At 36.5% G+C, this 19,498-nt stretch overlaps 1 protein-coding gene across 1 annotated transcript in view; it reads right to left on the bottom strand.

Moving 5' to 3' along the window:
* The window catches only part of LOC139739181 (uncharacterized), a 52,704-nt gene extending 41,258 nt beyond the window's left edge, over positions 1-11,446 (bottom strand). The window contains exons 1-9 of the mRNA XM_071649796.1: positions 11,383-11,446; positions 9,064-9,183; positions 6,526-6,698; positions 4,963-5,125; positions 3,499-3,576; positions 3,166-3,279; positions 1,995-2,114; positions 937-1,050; positions 360-473 (exon numbers count right to left, since the gene is read on the bottom strand). Of these exons, the coding sequence (XP_071505897.1) occupies positions 360-473; positions 937-1,050; positions 1,995-2,114; positions 3,166-3,279; positions 3,499-3,576; positions 4,963-5,125; positions 6,526-6,698; positions 9,064-9,183; positions 11,383-11,446 (1,060 nt within the window). The remainder of the gene's footprint in view (positions 1-359; positions 474-936; positions 1,051-1,994; positions 2,115-3,165; positions 3,280-3,498; positions 3,577-4,962; positions 5,126-6,525; positions 6,699-9,063; positions 9,184-11,382) is intronic.
* Between the last annotated feature and the right edge of the window lie 8,052 nt (positions 11,447-19,498).

Below are 19,498 nucleotides of genomic sequence, written 5' to 3'. Positions count from 1 at the left end.
AGCAAACGTTGAATTCTTCTTGGAATTACATGCTCTGTCATATTTCAGAAGATGCTTCTCATTATGTCATGAAAAGTCAGAAACCTGAAGCTATATAGGCCTAAACTAAAACTATATATCATCCCTTCAAGACATTTTCCTGAGAACAAGGCAGATTTGTGTGTTTATGTAGTAGAATAGTATGGGATGTGTATAATCAACAAATCCAAAACTTGTAAGTAGTTGAAAGTAAGAAAGATCTGGATAAATAGATAAATATTTCACTAGCCTTAAACAAAACTGTCTTACAAGTCGTACACCAAACACTCGTCAAAGAAATCTCGAAATACAAGTATTAAATATTACATAAGCCAACATACTTATTTCACATGTTGTCCCTGAAAATCCTGGTTGACAAGTGCAGCTGAATCCGTTAATGAGATCCGTACATGATCCTCCATTTATGCAAGGGTTGGGAGAGCACTCGTCGATGTCTGTTAACACGAGGAAGGCAAAACGTCTTTCATTCTTCGTCAGACCTTTCCTTCAACACATTCTACTTTAATAGTTTAAATTTGGTTTAACAATGAAATACAAATAATCGTCTTCAATGATATAATTTCGAATATTGAAAGCGACTACCATAAATCATTCAACATATTAAGGTAGGTACAAGGAATAGTAAGGTGACTACACGTAACAGCAGTGAAGCAACCTAAGGGATCAGAACACGGAATATACCAATCGGTATATAGGATTAACGTCGTATGAAATCTAAAAACAATTCTTTTAGTCTTTGAGTCAAACTGTTGGTGCGGAATGCCTCCGTTTCTCAACACATGATTGACTTTCACATCGTTAGTGCGGTTGTGAAGCAGTTTATTAACCCTGTTATCATCCTGCTCAATTCATTCGAGTTAACTTGAACACTAAGTGGAGTTGCTCAAATTTACGTACTTATGCTGCATGTGGGTCCGCTGAAACCTGGCGCGCATGTGCACTCAAAGGCGGCAATCAAATCGTCGCATGTTGCTCCGTTCAGACATGGGTCCGAGGCACACTCGTCGATCTCTGAATGACGCCATATACAAGGAAGAGTTCACCATTAAACTGCTTGTATAGATATACAATACACACTGTATTCACAACGTCATTCGGAGCATCACTTCTATATCATAATAGTGACACGACATTTGATCCTGCGACAGCTTTTCCGGTCTTATCTTTTTTTTCAAGCACTTTCCAGGAACTTCCCAAGGGTTAGGGCTAGGGTTAGTGTTTTAATAGGGATTTAGGGTTAGTTTGATGTGAGGATTAGGTTTGGGGTTGGGGTTATGTTTGGGGGTAGAATTTACGCTTGGCTTAGCGTGCAGACATTTCATCGGAGCAACTGTCGCAGGAGCAAATGTCATAGAAATGTTTTAATAATATTACCCAACTAGTAGGACCCTTTAAGTAAGACAATTAAAGTGTCAGTTACAGCTGATCAGCCGACATAATACATTGATACTGTAAGTAGGATAATATAAAGTGAGAAAACATGTTCAGTCAAATACTGATTTATTAACAAAATCAGTCTCTACATTGTATGCTGTTATCTCCTTACGCTGAATTTTCTTTCTTTGTTGATTATGATATGATTTTAGCCCTATGTCGAGCTCGTTCTTTTCATAACGATATCTTGGTGGAAATAATATCATTATGTTCCTTGTCTTTTGGGAACTGCACAGACTAAACATGCTGAATATCTTTGGAAGCCGAACTAATCCTATCCGTCTTTTGTCCCTTTGTTGTTTATTACAGAACCACGGATGGAAACACTGTAACCACTCAAAGTACAGTACCGTTACATGAAATTTTCACCTGTATGTGTAAGTGTGTGAGAATGTGTGAGCGTGTGTGTTGCGTGTTACTTTGCCAACTGTTGAGTGTCATTGCAAAGATCATGCATTTGATAGTCATCCTCCATGGGTGATTAAAACTCCAATCCTGTCCACACTCATGGCCTGACTTACCTACTTCGCAGTTGGTGCCATCCCACCCATCACGACATCTACATTGATATGCAATCACAAGGTTCTCGCATACGACGGTGTTGTTGGCGATGCAAGGGTCACTCACGCAAGGATCGACCACTGTATACAAGGTGAAGGTGAAGAACTCATCCGTTTCATACATCATGAAATACGCAGTCATTATAGATATCTGTTTTGTTGTGTGTGTGTTATTTAAATCCAGTTTTTTTTTTTGAAGAAAACCTACCAGCCACAGCATTGTTTTCAATGAGTCCGTATATAGCAGTTGACAATGTATAAAACAACATAAAATAATCATCATTCAAAACTAGAGAAAGAACATAAAAATAAAACTAGAGAAAGAACTTCTGGGAAGAAAGAACAACCGAAAGTCAAATAACAGAAAGTCGTATTGACAGAAAAAAGAAGATGAAAGGAGGAACGTATAACTTATTTGCAATATCATAGATCATGTAACATAAAATCATGTAAATGCACCGAACAGAAAAACTTTATTTGATTTTGTATATGTGTATATACGTGCGTGTGTGTGTGTGTGTGCGTGTGCGCGCGTGTGTGTCTGTGTTATCAGATGAAAAAGTGCTGCAAACATATCAACACAACAGTGATGACTACGATGAAAGCTACCGCGTAAAATCTCCAGGTTTCAAAGATAAGAGATATTCCTAGACATATTATAGTCTTATGCGTTTTCCGAGAGGGTCATGAAACTGCACTATCTATATACTAGTAGGTGTATCAACTGCTTAAAGTTAAAACAATCTTTTGCTACTAACTTCATGGCAGCGTCATTTTTGTGTGTGCGGGGAAACTATAGTTATACAATAGTGTATAGCTATGCCTAGTATACAAAACTGTTTGAAGGAACACACAATCACTGACGGTAAGCATGTAACGGTGCCGGCCCAAACTCCACTGGCGGGGGGGGGGGGGGGGGGGGTAGAAATATTCTTATTAGGTCAAAGTTAATCCCCTCAACCTTAATGGAAAGAATCTCAGGGCTGAATCACTGATAACCATTTTTTCTTGGGATAATATGAATAAAGATAATGCCTATAATGACATAACAGAAACCCAGATTTTACGTGGATGAAGACCAACTCAATATGCAATATCTGAGCGCAAAACGCAATAGTTACGATACACTTACCAGTGTTACAGTTAGGTCCAGAATGAGTTGCGGGGCACATACAAGTGTAGTTTCCAACTAGATCAATACATGTTCCACCATTGTTACACGGTTCCGAAAGACATTCATCGATTTCTGCATTCATAGAGAGAAACAAAATAGTGATGAGATGTGCTTGAGCAAAGTGCAGCATTTTCTGAAACAAACGAATTTTTACATCTAACGCTAGGATATAGCGCTCCTTTTCTATTAGGTTTATAGCCTAAGCTTTTCAAGGTAGTACATAATATGACAATTAACTCAAAACACCTTTTTTAGTTATTAAACCAATGGTCAACGACCAGCAGCACTTACCAACGCATTCGTAGGTAAAATTTCCATCCACGCAATTGAATCCGATAGGACAGCTTTCCCGGAGACATGCGTCATCATCTGCGGAAAAGAAAGAAAGAAAAAAAAAAGGGGGAGCAATTGAATTAAGATATGTTGAAAAGACGGAAAAGGTTGTGAACATTTATTGCAGAAGTATAGTATGAGATACGAAAATAGACTGCGCATAATAAAGGCTCTTCTTCATTCGATGAACTTTTGTGTCGTGCATCGGCTGTTTGTGACAGTTTGGAATTCATTGTCCTAACGACAAGAAATCAATGTGTTTGTCACAAGTTCATCTCTATTGACTAATCATGCTTATGGAAACTTTTGTCTCTTTACCGTCTTTGTCCATATACTACTCAATGCAGAATATTCTAGTCACAGAACAGCACAACAAAATTTTCTACGCAATCAAATCAACACTCCGGCAAACATGACGCTAAACCCGCCCTCTTGTGTTCAAATGAAAATAAGGCACCAATAGGAGAGATTATACTATAGTAAAATAATAGGAAAGAGCTGTTATCAAAGGTCGTACAAGCGAATTCCAAGTGCAAGAAGTTTTACTGTGTGGTTGAACGGAATAGTTATAGTGCCGTTGTCAATTCATTCGAATGAATCAAAGAAAAAGAAAGGAAGAAATCTGTCATAACGGAGGGGTGTGCTTCACATACCAGCATCTCTCCATGATATACTGTTCATCCTTGCAATATCATATATATATATATATATATATATAACACTATTTCCAGCATTAAGGGAAAATGCGCAATTAAATGATAGTTGGGGAAATTTTGATTAAAAAATTATCAAAATATTCAGGAAAAATGCAAATATTGTCCTTTTTGAAAAATTATGCATTGATATGAGCTCAATGCAGCATTGAACTGACAAGAGCAGAAAATGCATCTAATATCACTAAATTCTGTATGTAAGTAATAATAAGAAAAACTTTTTTTGAGAAAAAGCAGATATACCAAAATTCCCCAAAAAGTTCCGTTTTCTATGCAACATTCAATATATACACCCACCTTTTTTTCCCTTTGTTGCATCGCTGCCAATCTCCCCTAAAACTGTATTGATGGTACAGTCTTCAATCTACACACACTACGCCATCTTTGCCCTACTGAGGAGTAGTCCTGATTCCCCAGATCAATGATAAGGCTTTGAAAAACATTGTCCAAACCTTAAGGGGAATCAAAAATTCCCTTTTGGAACGAACTCCCCCTTAAGATACCTCGTTTTCCGACGTATATTCCCCTTATGGATGTTTTATACTAATATATATGTATATATATATATATATATATATATATAATACGAATGAAAAATATTACATCATCACTTCCCAAACAACTACCCAATGCAAAAGACTAGGGATAGGCAAAAAAAAAGAAAAAAAAAGAGAGAGAATCATGGCAAGTCCACACACGTAAATCTTACCAACAGCAAAGCTGATGTGGTATCCTAGACGAACGATGTTCCTGTCCGTGAAAAAGCTAGCCCACACAGTATCGCCAAAAAAAGTGATTGGCTCCGGCAATGGAACGATGGGTAATCCGTAATCTGCGGTATCGTACTCGTCGGAGAACTCGTACTGACCACCCTGTAATATAATCGTCAGAGAAAACCTGTCATGCCGGAATCGCATTTTTTTTCTTTCTATAATTCATTAACACCAAGGGCTTACAGTGTAATTCCCACAGTATGTCATGCTGAACGTTAAGTGAAAAAAAAAAGTGGCGCATTCATTTCAAGCTTAATCGATTGCGATGACGGTCTTCTGCATTCAATTATCTCTGTTATTTACTGAAAAAATACTGCATATTTTATTTTATGTTTTTTTTTGCGTATGTATACTGCTCAATGCAATCACTTATGTGTGTCTATTTGTGTACTGTTATCGATTTATTTCACTTGCTATTCTTTGTCGTTGTGCTTTTGAAATTTATATTCAATTTGTATCTGATTGAATGCGGAAATAAATCAAATCAAATCAAATCAAACAGAATTGTGGGGATTTTCACAAAATATCGACTTTGAGTAGGCTAGTAGACGAGGTTATGAAATAGCTATAGTCATGAATTGCACGTCCAATTTTCCAACAAATTGTACACAGAGGCAAGTTAAATTATTTGGTTAAAATTTAGCATCTGTTTACCTATTGGAAGCCATCATTGTCAAGTCAAATAACTCGACTTAATCATTTGGTTATTTGTTCTCCTTTGATTGCCTGTAAAGTTCATGTGCTCAGTCATGAATGACATTAAATATTTTGTCAACGTAATTTGGTATCAGTGGAAAGAGGAAGAGTTTTCCCCTTCCTCTCAACTAACATTACGCTCTCACAATTATGAAAACGTAGCCCTCTACAGTTGGATTACCTTCTTTTTACACGCACTGTATTATATTGATATGCATAAATTATATTTCATCAAGCCGGTACGCTTTGACATAAAATTTGTATTATGAACATAGATAAAATTGTTGAAATGAAGTTGAAATCTTTGCATCATTGTCTTTTGCTCCAACGTCGTTATGTTTCAATACTATAGTTTCACAGGGGAAATATACACTCGAATGGTTGCCCATATAGCTCGGTCTTGGGGTGGCATTGGAAGTGGTGTGCTGTGCCAGTATGGTATGCATCACGCATCGCGCATTTCGGGACCAAAGCCTGGCAATCAGAAGGGGAAATGCAGCTGGTTTTGCAGATTTTTTTTTTTTTTTTTTTTTGCAGCATCTTCCAAATTGTAATTCAACTTAGCCTTGGCTTGACAGCAACACCTTAAATGTTAAATGTTAAACTTCAATACATAAGCCGAGTAAAAGATCTGACGCAATCATTTGTGGCTTGTGATTGAAACACTGTTTCCCAAAATGCATTTGCTTCAGTTTGACACTCTTATAATACAGTTTGCAAGTTGGCATTTTTCGCGAAGTAAGGCAATGGAGATGGAGATTACCCCAGCAACAATATCAGTCCCCCAGACCGACATCCAATACGTCTTTAAACTGCTCAATATGCATAAAGTTGAACGTCAAACGGATCCTTTCGGCGTTCGGGGCGTAGATGATATAGTTGCAGGTAAGAAAATCATTGTATTCGAGTGGAAAGTTAGGCGAGGTGAGATTCCCCGTTGTTTGGTTGTAGAAATATTCATTGCAGTTTCCTCGACCTGATTATGAGAGAATTGAAAGGAAATGGTAAACGTACATTGAAGCATTATCTAACAGGGTCCGTGTGAGGGGCAATTTGGATATCACCTTGCAAAAGAAAATGATAGCTAGCATATTTTTCAAGTTTTCGATTTTATGAGGTTGAAATTTCCGAATTCTCTGAAGAGAAAATCATAATGAACTTCTTTACTCAGCGTATAAGTCATGGTATATCTTCACTTAATTTTAGTTCATTTCAGCTTTAGTCTATCTTCCATCCAACATCCAACAAAGAGTAAAACAAAAATACTAAGCATGCATTACACCATAACATTGTTTGATCAGTTTGAAAAAAAAAATGCGTAATGCAATGTGAATCGTGAAGTATATTTATGTACAATTCAGTAGAATAACTAAGAACATCAATGCATACGTTGAAAGGTTGACAGAAAAGGAAATAAGGAAAAAAAATGGTCCACTAAAAAGCAAGGCTTGTGTTATTTAGATCACTCAAAACCTAATATGTTGCTAAACAACATCATCATAAACGGTAATCACTGAGTACAAAAAAAAAAAAACAATTTCAGACTAATCTTCAAATGTTAAACAGTGAATACATGCACACATGCGCATGCGATTGCCCACTCATGTAAAAATGAAATAAATTAAAACCAAGAAAAAAACATATACACACACAACAGACGCAACATTATACAAGGAAGAGGAAACAATAATATTACAAAACAACACGGTACTAGAAGAGAGAAGAAAAGAAAAAAGGAAAAGGGGCACAGAAGACTTTGCAAAGTCCGGGTTTCTACTTGTTACTCAACAACTGCTTACAGGGAGAATTTCAATGCGCGTTACAGACTGTAAGAGAATCTTTTTAGATTACTATGCGCTATTTGAATGCAAATAATTATCATTATTTCTGTTATTATTGTTATTATTATCATTATTATTATCATCATCATTATCATTTTATTATCATTATTTCTCTTATTATTATTATCATTATTATTATTATTATTATCATCATCATTATCATTTTATCATCATTATTTCTATTATTATTATTATTATTATTATCATTATTATCATTTTCATAATTGCTGTTGCTACTACTACTTCTACTGCTATTATCATTATTCCTTAAAGGAAAACACAATGGGATGTCATGTTTGAAGACAACATAGAAAGTTCCCTTGCTGACTATGAAGCAAGATATAACGAATTATCCCCATCCACCCCCCCCCCCCCTCCGTACCATTTATATAACAATGCATGCTTTCCAAATTCAATCCAATTTATGCTAGCTCTGTAATGATGGTTGTTCTTTAAATTATTATTTATCAGTTATTTTCCAAGATACCAAACGTTCGGCTAGCACGTGTCACAAACTTTGATAAAATAAGCCAGTTCGGAGATAGCTCATGTGCACATGGGTACAATGACCTTTCATTTTTCTCACTTGGTTAGGCACTTCACTCTATTCAAAGCGACATAATGCAGCAGCTTGCCCAACATAGCAATTCATGGAACTCGTATTCTAACAAAGAATGAACCTGTGTAGATGAAGTGACCAGAATGGTTCGTCAATCAACACTTTGGGAAGCAGTTATCCATTTCATTGTGCTGTTTTGAATACATTAACAAACTTTTCCTGTTAACATTGCCAAATACCAGGTTTGCTGTCAGGTGGATGTACTGGCAGGCACCATTTTCCAAGGATTTTACATTACAGATGCTTATCTCAGTGAAATTAAAAACCAACCTGTCTCTCGATACAAATGACCTTTTTCTGTTCATGCTCAAACTGGAACCCCGAACTGGCTTATCAATAAATGTCAAACTTCAAATTACTGGGGATGAGCTCCCATGCACTTTCTTCCCTATAAACCTATTTTTTCATTAATCCTAAGTAATTGAGTAGGAGAGTCTAATAACCCTACGAACAATTTGGTGCAATTAATTTTGTCTGTCATAATTTGCGTTAGTGCTGCAATAGCAATCGTATGCCAGAGGCAACAGAGAACAAGGTCACTAGGAAAATTCTGAACTAAGTATGTTGGGGGGGGGGGGGGTGTCAGGAGAGTACCTGAAAGAGCAAGATAACTCATGAAAACTGTAGCTATGTTAAACTGCTAGAGAATCGTCATTTTTAAAGTGTTGAACGATATCTTACTGGTAACCATACCGCTAATCACATGAAACAAACTCCAGAGTCAAAACTCCGCAGAGTCAAAACTACAAAGTCAAAAAAATTTGATATATAAATCAAAGTACTATCATATTTTAAAGCTTCATTCAGTTTTCAATGGTTTGTACAACTCAGTAGAAATGAGGCACGGCAAACATACGAGACAATCATTTGCAGCCGCTTACCTGGGTCATTTGTTTCGCACGTGTCGCCATGGTAACGTGATGGGCACTGACACATTCGGGATTCGTCCAAGCGCTCGACGCAGGTGCCCCCGTTCTGGCAGTAATCCGGCGTGCAGGGCTCTGTGGGGGAAATAGAAAAAAGGAATTGAATTAGGGAAGTCAGAAGAAAATAAATACTCACGTGCAGTAATGAATACTCTCACCGTTTACTAAGTATCTCAAGCACCAATTATGACTCCATCCTACTGGATGTTTCCATCCCCAGTTATTTGGACAAAAATACCTGAGCAGCGTTCAATTCAATTCATTTCAATTCAATTAGATTCAAGTTAATTTCACAAGAAAGCCATCAATAAAGCAATACAATAAGAGTAGAAAATACATCAAGCATGAAAGGCAAGAAAGACAGATTGCGCTTGTCTAGCAATGTTCACTTTTTGTCTACAGTAGAATGAAGATTGACATGACAATGGCGGTAATAAGTAGCGTAGTGGGTATAAGACGGACTTAAACCATTGGTTACACACAAACAAAAAACAAACAGAAAACAGGCATATTAATTTAACATTTTTTGTCATCATTTTTCACAAAGAGGTAGAAGACACCCCCTCGAAAACAGAAACAATAAGAACGTTGTTTATTTAAACATTCCATTCGATGATCACGGACTGGAACAACAAAGGTGAATATCATTTTGTATTCAAAACGATGCGATTTTTTTAAATTTCTTAAGTATCCTGGCAAACTTTTTTTTTTGTAATCTGTGTTGATTATCATGATATGATAGGTACAATTCTCGAGCGCAGCTGCTACATACACTATGCACTTTTTGTGCTGTAATAGGAGACTTCTGTCTGTTGGATTTCTTTCTCGATTACATATTTACTAACAATTCTTTTTTTTTAATGTCATCAGAGTCACTGTGCTGTCAAGTAACCAGTTTTGCCAGCCTTATTTTAACGTGCCGTAACAATTTATTATATTCCCACAACTGAATATCTCTTTTATGTATTATTTAGCCCACCATATTCTCTCTTTTGTTATGTTAAATTATTTTTATTGTCTGTATGTCTTACATGATACATTTATATATTTTGTATTACTTATAATGTTTGATGTATATGTATCACTCATAGGCCTTTTTAGGCCGGCCGTCCGTGTGACGGGTGTGATTTCTAATAAAGAATAAATTAACTAAACTAAACTATATACTAATAACAGTTAAAAATGCAATAATGAAAACAGTTAGATGAAACATCTGCAATATTAAAAAAGTGCAGAATGTATACCAGATTGATCTAAAATGTTAAGCACACGTGGTGGAGATGAGCTGTCAACGTATTCGAAATGTCGACACCACCTGACCGGTTCTTGTCACCCCTCCATCTATCGAAATATTCTCGATTCTTCCATCATTTCTCCTCCTGCACGTACCTCCATCGCAATATACATCTCCCTGCCAATTACTCAATCCTTAAAAACCCTCTTTCTTCCCTTTGATTCCTCCCGAGGTCCTCTTACAGAACTACCTCGTTTACAAAGTAGTAGGGCCTACGCCCCAAACCTGTGATAGTATGGAACCAAGTCCGAGTTGATTGTATAAGATTTACCGCAACATGTCGGCAGGATATGATACAACAATTCTGTGTTTGCACCTTTAGGATGTACTCAGATGTGACTCAACTCAGTTTTACATTTGAAAGGGGGATATGTCATTGTATACAACATGACCATTCTTTACAACTCTGCCATTGATTTTCATCTCTTGATTTTGACCGATTTTAGAGCGCGTATCTAACCAGCTCCACTTTATTATGACAGGATGGCCTGCAGAGAAAGCCATAGGGCCAACTGCTCTAATGTCGTACAGCAATGGTGTTCTGTTTGAAATGAGCAAAACACACACATACGCACACACACAAATATATATATGCACACACACACACACACCGCACGCACGTACGAACATTGTGTTCTGCTGTTTTCTTTATTGTCAGTGTACCATGGCAACACATTCCAAATAATCATAATCCATGGGTGTGGTGTTGTTTTCTCTTGTTCCGCAACATAGTCATTCATTACCAGCTCATTGTCACTGTCAACAAAGGATCCACTTACAGGTGTAGGCGTATGCATGTGTAGGTATTCACTATAGGTGTAGACGTATGCATGTGTTACAGTCGGTGCATTTTGGAATATTTCTCCAAGCGGATGAAGCAAGCTTTGTGTTTGCATTTAGACCTGCACACGAAGCAATCCCTTGTTGCATGTTCACTGACGAGATAATACATAAAAGCCTTGAGGGGATGGGAGCCATACCTGCTTTGATAGGATGGAAATCTATGAACTCAACTTCGAGTATCCCATCCCATGTCTGAATCATGACAGCTTTGTATAAGTTTACGTGAGTGTGTAATGCGGTATGTGAGTAAATGTGTGTGTGTGTGTGTGTGTGTGTGTGTGTGTGTGTGTGTGTGTGGGTGCGTGTGTGCGTGTGTGTATGTGTGTGTAGTAGTGAGAGACTAGCTATTGTGTTTGGGTGGTTACGTAAGTAGAATGAGGATTCTGCTCTTGAAGCAATCTACAATTCACATAAAAATGCGGAAATACATCTGTAAGCTTAAGTTGGTGTTTCGTTGATTCTCATACCCCCCCCCCCCTATTTTGTCATTGTCAATCTTTCTCTTTCTCATCAATGGCAAAATTGTTCACCAACGCTATTTACAGCACGTATGGGAGCTGAGATACTAGTATTCAACAGCGGTTTACGAGAGCGAGGTGAGAGACCTTTGCTTACAGTAGAGACAAAAAAAAAAGAAGAAGACTCCATTTAGTTCAGAGATAAAGAACGAGCATCCGATATTGTTACCAAACATAATTTTATGTTGTGTGAACATGAGGGAGTTGTATTGTGGCTGAAAGAACACACCATAAAAATGAAGCAAAAATGTTAAAGTGTAATGTTACAATAGTATACAGAGGGTCAAGCAATGGAAGACAAAACAACAACAGTACTTTAACTTTCACCGGAAACAGAATGTTTCATAGATTTCCCAAAAGCTACTCTTGTTTCTTTTGAAGTGACTATTTTATCTTAGATATGTGCTTACTCATGCATGATTAAACAAATCAATTTCATTTTCACACAGAAGTTAGTCAATAAGTGTAAAAATAGTCCTGCAAAGATATTTTGCTCAAAATGGGTTCTTTCAAAAGTTAATCTATTTTGATGAACGGGAAGTTACTTTTTTGTATAATGTAATCTATTGTCAATACAGTGTAACATATGTCGGCATAATTATGTGAATTACATATGCATCGATATACATTTTCATATTGTACGGTCGTACGAAACGGTTATAAGGTAAAGATGTAATGCCATGTCATACTGAAGGTAAATACTAACAGAGGAAACATTTTAATAAAATCTTAAGAAAAATTTGTAAATGCAGAGCACCATGACGATTTTTCAATGCAATCTAAACTTCTTTTTATTTTTTTGACAGAACACTATAGAAAACATTTCGCTCTTTTTTATTACAAAAGTAATGTAAACGGTAAAGTTTGAAAGAGTCAGAATGTACAACAGCTGCAAACATAATAATATATCATTATAATGACAAAAAATTGTAATCAATCACGAAGGAGAATAATGATGTAATGTACGAAATAATGTACGGAAGGACCCACTGAAAAGACAATGCGTGTAATATGTGGGTCCCTTTGGAGGAAAAACAGAGCTTTTTACTATTGGAAGATGGCTCCATCCTTTAAGATCCATCTTCCTATTATGTTCCTGTACATTTCATGATTATCTTGTCTAGGCGCGGGAGATTGTCAAGCTCTAAAACTGTATGGGTGTGAATAGGAATGAATACCTTCAGGTGTTATCAATTTGAGCTACAAATAAGCGCTCCACGAACCCACATACTAACTGTTATCCGCCCCTGTCTCTGACTGTGTTACCCAAAATAGCCGTTTAACATTACCAGTTTATGAAGGTGACATAAAAGTGAGCGACCAGATTGGAAGGACTACGATAGTGTAAATAAATACCATGATAATTGTTCTTTGATAACATGATATAATGGATGAATAATCATTTTTACAGATTTTGGAGTAGGATGAACTGGAGTGTTTCTCACTAAGTTGAGTTATATTTTGCATCTCAGGCTGCGAAGTTCGGTTTTGTTTGTTGCTGTTTTATGTAGATGCCATGTTGTGGAACAGTGTCCAAAATGTGAAATCACATTCAGTAATCGTGTTGACCTACAAAGATAAAGTAAACTGAAACAAGACAATATCAAAGAAGTTTGAACAAAATCGGACGTGAAATCGGTAAGGTGTGTATTAACAGCCACGAAGTCAATGAGTGTGTACATGGATTTTATTGTTTATCTCTCCTTGATATAACTGCCCGCTTTTCAGCTAGTTGCCGCGACCAAAATGGTTTGCCAAATCGCCGCCTTTCTACATGGCAAAGCTCATCGGGATTCGAACACGAGACATCCGGATGTCTCGTGTTCGAATCCCGATGAAAACCCATTTTCTTTGCTCAAAGTTTTCGCTATTTGTTATTATTACAATTGTTTCTGGTCAGTTTTCCCTTCCTTGTTTCAATATATATATATATATATATATATATATATATATATATATATATATATATATACATTGGTCACGGCCAATTTTCACGGAAATAAATATGTATGGAGTTGATATAACCCTATAATAGAACTGAAATGCATTAAAAGACATTCCCAATTATTGAGTTATTAAGACACTCACAAGTTGGGAGATTTGAGTTTAAAGGGTATGTACAGTTCTGGTCGAGGTGAGGATTTAGCTTTTAACATTTTGCGCGATATTCAGTAACCACTCTATGAGATGTCAAGGAGCATGCAATTCTAAGGGGCATCAAAAGTTTATTTGATGAAAATCGGTTATGAAATGGCTGAGATATCCAAAAACAAGGTGAAACAAAGAGATCCTAAAGTTGTGGCATGTCGCCTTTTATTATTATCACTTTTTTGGATGTCTCAGCCATTTGAAAACCAATTTTCATCAAATAAACGTTGAATCCTTCTTAAAATAGCATGCTCTTTCATATTTCATATGAGGTTTCTCATTATCTCACTTAAGAATTTTCAAAACATGAATCCCCACCCCAACCAGTACTGTACAGTCCCTTTAACTTCACTGGAGCCTAGCCTAGCCATGAGGCAAGTCATACACACTTCAGAAGCACTCCTATAGAATATCCATGTATATGCGTATGTATATGTTTTATGTCAATGTATATATATGATATGTATATATATATTATATATATACATATATATATATATAATATATATACGATATATACAACTTGTTTTAGTACTACATTATATACTTTAACTTTTTTGTACATGAATATATATTTCTACATGTTTATTTCCATGACAAAGAGAAATTTGTGAAACTTCACACTTCTCATCCTAACCCTGTGAACACTCCCCCCCCCCTCCTCTCGAGAAAAGAACAAAAAAAAAAATCATACAACAAATGATGCTCACTTCCTGAAACAGGCTAATAGACAGGGAGAGAGAGAAAAGAGTGGTGAAAGATATGATCGTGGAGAAACAACATTCAACGTAAGATTGCGCCGTAATCTAACCTGGAACAATAAGTATATACCTTACGTCTAAAAATGCTCCTCTTCAACTCCGTGCATTGCGTTGAAGCTAAACATTCACCATTTTGATGTAAAGGGCCTCGATGCGAACAATGTTCTTCATGACAAGCTACACCCCTATACGCCCCACTTTGATAATGTTACCCCGAGATATAGTATAATTCTCTTTATTGGATATTTGTCGTAATTGTAATCGCCTTTACCAAATGAACAGTAGACAAAAAAAAAATAAAAATAAAATAAGAGCAAAAAATATTTCATGGCTTGTTTCCAAGCAGTTCATTATGCGATTGGCGGATTATTGTAGTGCATTCAACTTGCCGTGAAGTTACAACGCACCCTTTTCCCACTGATGCTCCATCCCCGTCACCTCTTTTTAGGCTTACAATAGAATGTCAATGTTTATCTTTGCGTGGGCATTTTTCATTACATAAATAAGAAGCTCACATTCCTTTGCCATGGTTACCAGATGGTATGGAGATCGTTCTGTGCTTGACCAAGCAAAGGTGCGGGTCAATGAATATACGAATGAAATCTGTGTGATTCGATGCTATATGCAACGTTGGGTTTGATACTAGTCCTGGTTTCTATTTGTGTGCTTATAAAGTGTGTTTCATTATATGGGCTGGGCCAATTCTAGGCCTATTTTTCTTTTGCCTCTAGATGTATATACTGCGGTGAAATATTGTGGTCTTGTTGCGATCTCATGAGTAGTATACAACTGTTTATGATAGATTGTCTAGCCGCGAATAGAGTTGAGGGCAGTTCAGTCAAGTTGAAAAACTGTGTCAACTCGCATTGCGAGCCCCGTATTTGACCTCACCATAGAGGGTGGCTCTGCCGCGCATGACGCGATTTGCTGCTTTTACATGATCATAATGATTAAGCCCCAAATAATTCATCATTCGCAACTTGTTTTGCAACTTCATTGGGCCACTGCTTCTCACGGGGAGAGAGAGAAAGTTAGTCAATGCCCTAACCAGGAATTTCCTATCTATTTGCGCAAAGAAACAATCGTTATTTGCTGATTGGGTCGGGAAGAAAGAGAAAATAAACAGAGTGCGAGGTCGTCTGGATATAAGCCTGTGCCTAGCGATTCGTTCCTCTTAGCAAATAAAAAGTCACTAGCTCGCACAAAATTCATGCCTCCTTTGTGTTCATGACTGGTGTCTGTTTACAATTGTCTCTTTCAATCATGCACCAAGAAAAAAAAGAAGATAATTGATGAGTAAGATTTGATATTGACCCCTTTTTTTCGAAAGTGTGTTTGTAGGTTTTTCTTTTTAACTTTGCTTTCTTAAAATGAATCTAGATAACTCCAGTGAGTAACGGTGAATATGATCATTATTGTACATCATTTTCTTTTTTTAAATTGCATTAAATACTTTCTCTAATGGGAATAAATTGTTTTAACTTTCCCCATTTTCAATGTACGTTAAAACCTCTTAAATACTTTCTCTAATGATATTCCTTTATCAGTCCTCAAGTGTTGCAAGAGTCAACTTCCGTTTTGTGATGAGGGGGATGTTACAAAATTTACATCTTCCACCTAGATCCAACAGACATTTTTGAAGAGTTTCATAAACTACAAAACAAAACTTTTGGACTGTATATTCATATTCATATTATTATTCTAATCATTCATTAGATGTCACTTTAGTATCTTCTATGTCTAGATACACCCTCACCCCCCCCCCCCCCCCAAAAAAAAGGAAATCCTTTTGATGTGTGTTGGGTATGCGTTTCATTGAAAAACAAAACAATGTCTTTGCGGTCCTTAAAGTTTTCGAGCCTTCATCCAAACATACTGTCTCATTACAGGGTCATTACAGTCCAAAATAGCATTTGCTTTACATATGAGAAGGTTTCTGATGTGGGGGTATGAAATTCAGTGAGTTGACGTATTTTATGGATGATTAAGAATTACTTCACAGCTGTGACGTCATTGAAGCAAGTAGAATTTGTCCTCGGTGCCAGAGGAAGAGCACACCAAGCCGTAATGAAATCATATTGAAATTTCTGATTAGTTTGAAAACATCAAGGTATTATTTAAACCATCATATTCGCGTAAACTTTTTATTGTTTTCATTCTGACTGCCAACGTCTATTTTCAAGTTGAAAGAAAGCTTAAGTATTCAAATTCATGAATTTCTTCCGTCGAGATGTTTTCATTGCAACTGATTGACAAATTGCCCTACATCGACGTAAATTTGTCAATCTGTCAATCAATTTGTCAATCAGTTGCAAAGCTCAAGTATTTGCACATTTCAAAGTTTTATTTTCAAGTGCAACTTATGAGAATGACCCTGTTTTCAAATGCCTTTAGTTTGTTTTTTACCATTTTTTATACTATCACAGTTTTTGTGTGTCTCTTATCATCATCTTAATATGAGTAAAAAGAGTAAGCTATTCGAATTTCCATAAGTTATCATCAAGACATGTTACACGAAGTCTGTATTATTCTATTCCCGAAAAAAGAAATTGAAGAATGGTTTCTGGGTACTAGTACGCACCCTTTTCTACAGTATCAATTATCTTATCATGTTTCATAAAGTTGTATTCTTTTTTCTTTTTTTGAGTAGCCGCTCTCTGCAGGATCATTTTCAATGGCTTAAAAAGCACAGGCATGAATAACAGCACACACTACGGGGTAGCAAGATAGTAATTATATTCTCTCAAAGAAACACTCAGAAACAGTGATTATACCAACATGCAGAGAATATCCACGAAATTAGACATGTTAGGATTCTGCATGGCAACTGAATAAGACTTCCTATCAACTGCATTACATCTATTTTTTGTCTACCTGGATTTTGCTTTAAAAATATACACATTTGGACGAAACACTTTTGCTTAAAAATGAACACGTTGCATAATATGCATGCAACACGGGACCCTGTGGAAGAACAGACATATTTTGCAAATAACACTAAACGGGCATTCTCCCTTTTCTTCTGTACGTATATGCAATGTATATGCAACTTGTAATGTGTGTATTTTTTATCTGAAGACGGAAATAAAAGCAACAACAACAACAACTGTGAGACAGTCTATATTATCGGGAACATTGATTGCGCCTGCTTTGCTTACTAATCTTAGTGGATGAATGTCTACAATCATCATTATCATTGATATTACAGGTGCCCACTGGGGAGCAATTAAATCCTATTAATCCACTCGAATGAATTCGAACTGGGAACCTCAAGACAAAGCAATTTTGCTCTATGGATATTAGGCACTGGTCTATCTAACCACTCCCCATACATACACAGAAGCACTAGTTTTTTAAAGCTCTTGAGAATGAGTGTGTGTCCTCTTATGTGTATGCATGTGTTTGTAAGTATTCTTCCTGGCTTTTCATATTCATAATCCGGACCTGACACTCTCAGATAGAGAAATAAGACATTATTCAAACATATACAAGAAATGACACAGGGAACATTAATAGGACACAGTTCATGTCATTAACCGCAAGATTTGGCATCACCTCAAAAAACTGATTCAGTCGCGCCCGAATAATAATATGGTTTGTGCCTTGCTTTCAGAAGAGAAACATTCATTCATTTGTTCTATAAATGACTCTTTCGAGGCTCCAGCTCGACAAGTCGTTGGCATCATTAACGACAAGATTCAAAATCAGCCTTTGAAAGTATGTTGACATGCAATATGCTTTGAATCACAGTAAAGAATATAAATAATAGTAACACGTGAACGTGTTTAAAGTGCACAGGGATATTGCATTAATTATGTAATAAAATGAAATATAAGATTATGTGTTTATGTTTGCATTCAACAAATGAATGAATGAATGGATGTATACCGGTATCAAATACACATCAAACACACACACACACACACACACACACACACACACACACATATACACACACATATATATATATGTGTATATACTATATACATCAGCGTGTGAGCATATGTACACAATAGAAACATTAAACATGCACTTGACACAAAATGAAATAATAAAAGAGGGACAGGCAAGAAAGGGAAACGATAAAGGAAATCCAGAAGAATTGCGCTGTTGCGCAAAATAATTATGATAGGTTTATATGTGAACTCTCCATATTTACGTTTCTCTCCAAGATTAAGATTTATCGATCTTTGGTGAGCCATGTACGCTTCATGTCTTTATCGATAGTGGTAATTATGTAATGGTTATCATTCTCCCAAAACATAAACTGTAAGTTAACGATCCGTCTAAAGTAATGGGCTATAGATGGCTGTAATTATCCATAATTTATGCAACAAGTGAAACTATGACCGCTTAACTACCGCAAAATGCTACACTATATTTTTTCAAAATTAAATATCATTAACATTTTATATGAAACGGGTGCTATTAGAAAAGACAGAGTTAAATAAGCGTAACAACAGGTATAGACTCCGTAATCAGAACGCACAGAATGCAGGTCGAGGAGAGTGACGCTCTGAACATTGATAGTCTCAGCAGACAGAAACGTTTCAGTTAAGTAAAGAAAAACACATATAATTATGCTTCTTTCGTTGATATTATGTTCTCTGGGTTCCCCTCCCTTTCTTTCTCTCACTCAGCTGAACAAACATTTCATTTAAAGCCTTACCTTGGGCCAACGCCAGAGTCGCCAGACAGAGAAGAGTGAGTAAAATTAATTTCATTTCTGGGCCGGAGAGTTAATTGCAGCAGATCTCGGAGCACAGTGTATCCCACGCCCCTGCCGATAGTCCGGGTTTAAAATAAGCCCTGCAGACGTTTCACAA

This window comes from Diadema antillarum, unplaced genomic scaffold (assembly GCF_040938485.1).
Source record: "Diadema antillarum isolate AM-2024a unplaced genomic scaffold, OU_Dant_1.0 seq00000786_RagTag, whole genome shotgun sequence".
Classification (NCBI taxonomy): domain Eukaryota; kingdom Metazoa; phylum Echinodermata; class Echinoidea; order Diadematoida; family Diadematidae; genus Diadema; species Diadema antillarum.
Note: the sequence above shows the minus strand (reverse complement) of the source record. Positions and strands in the feature narration are given on the sequence as shown.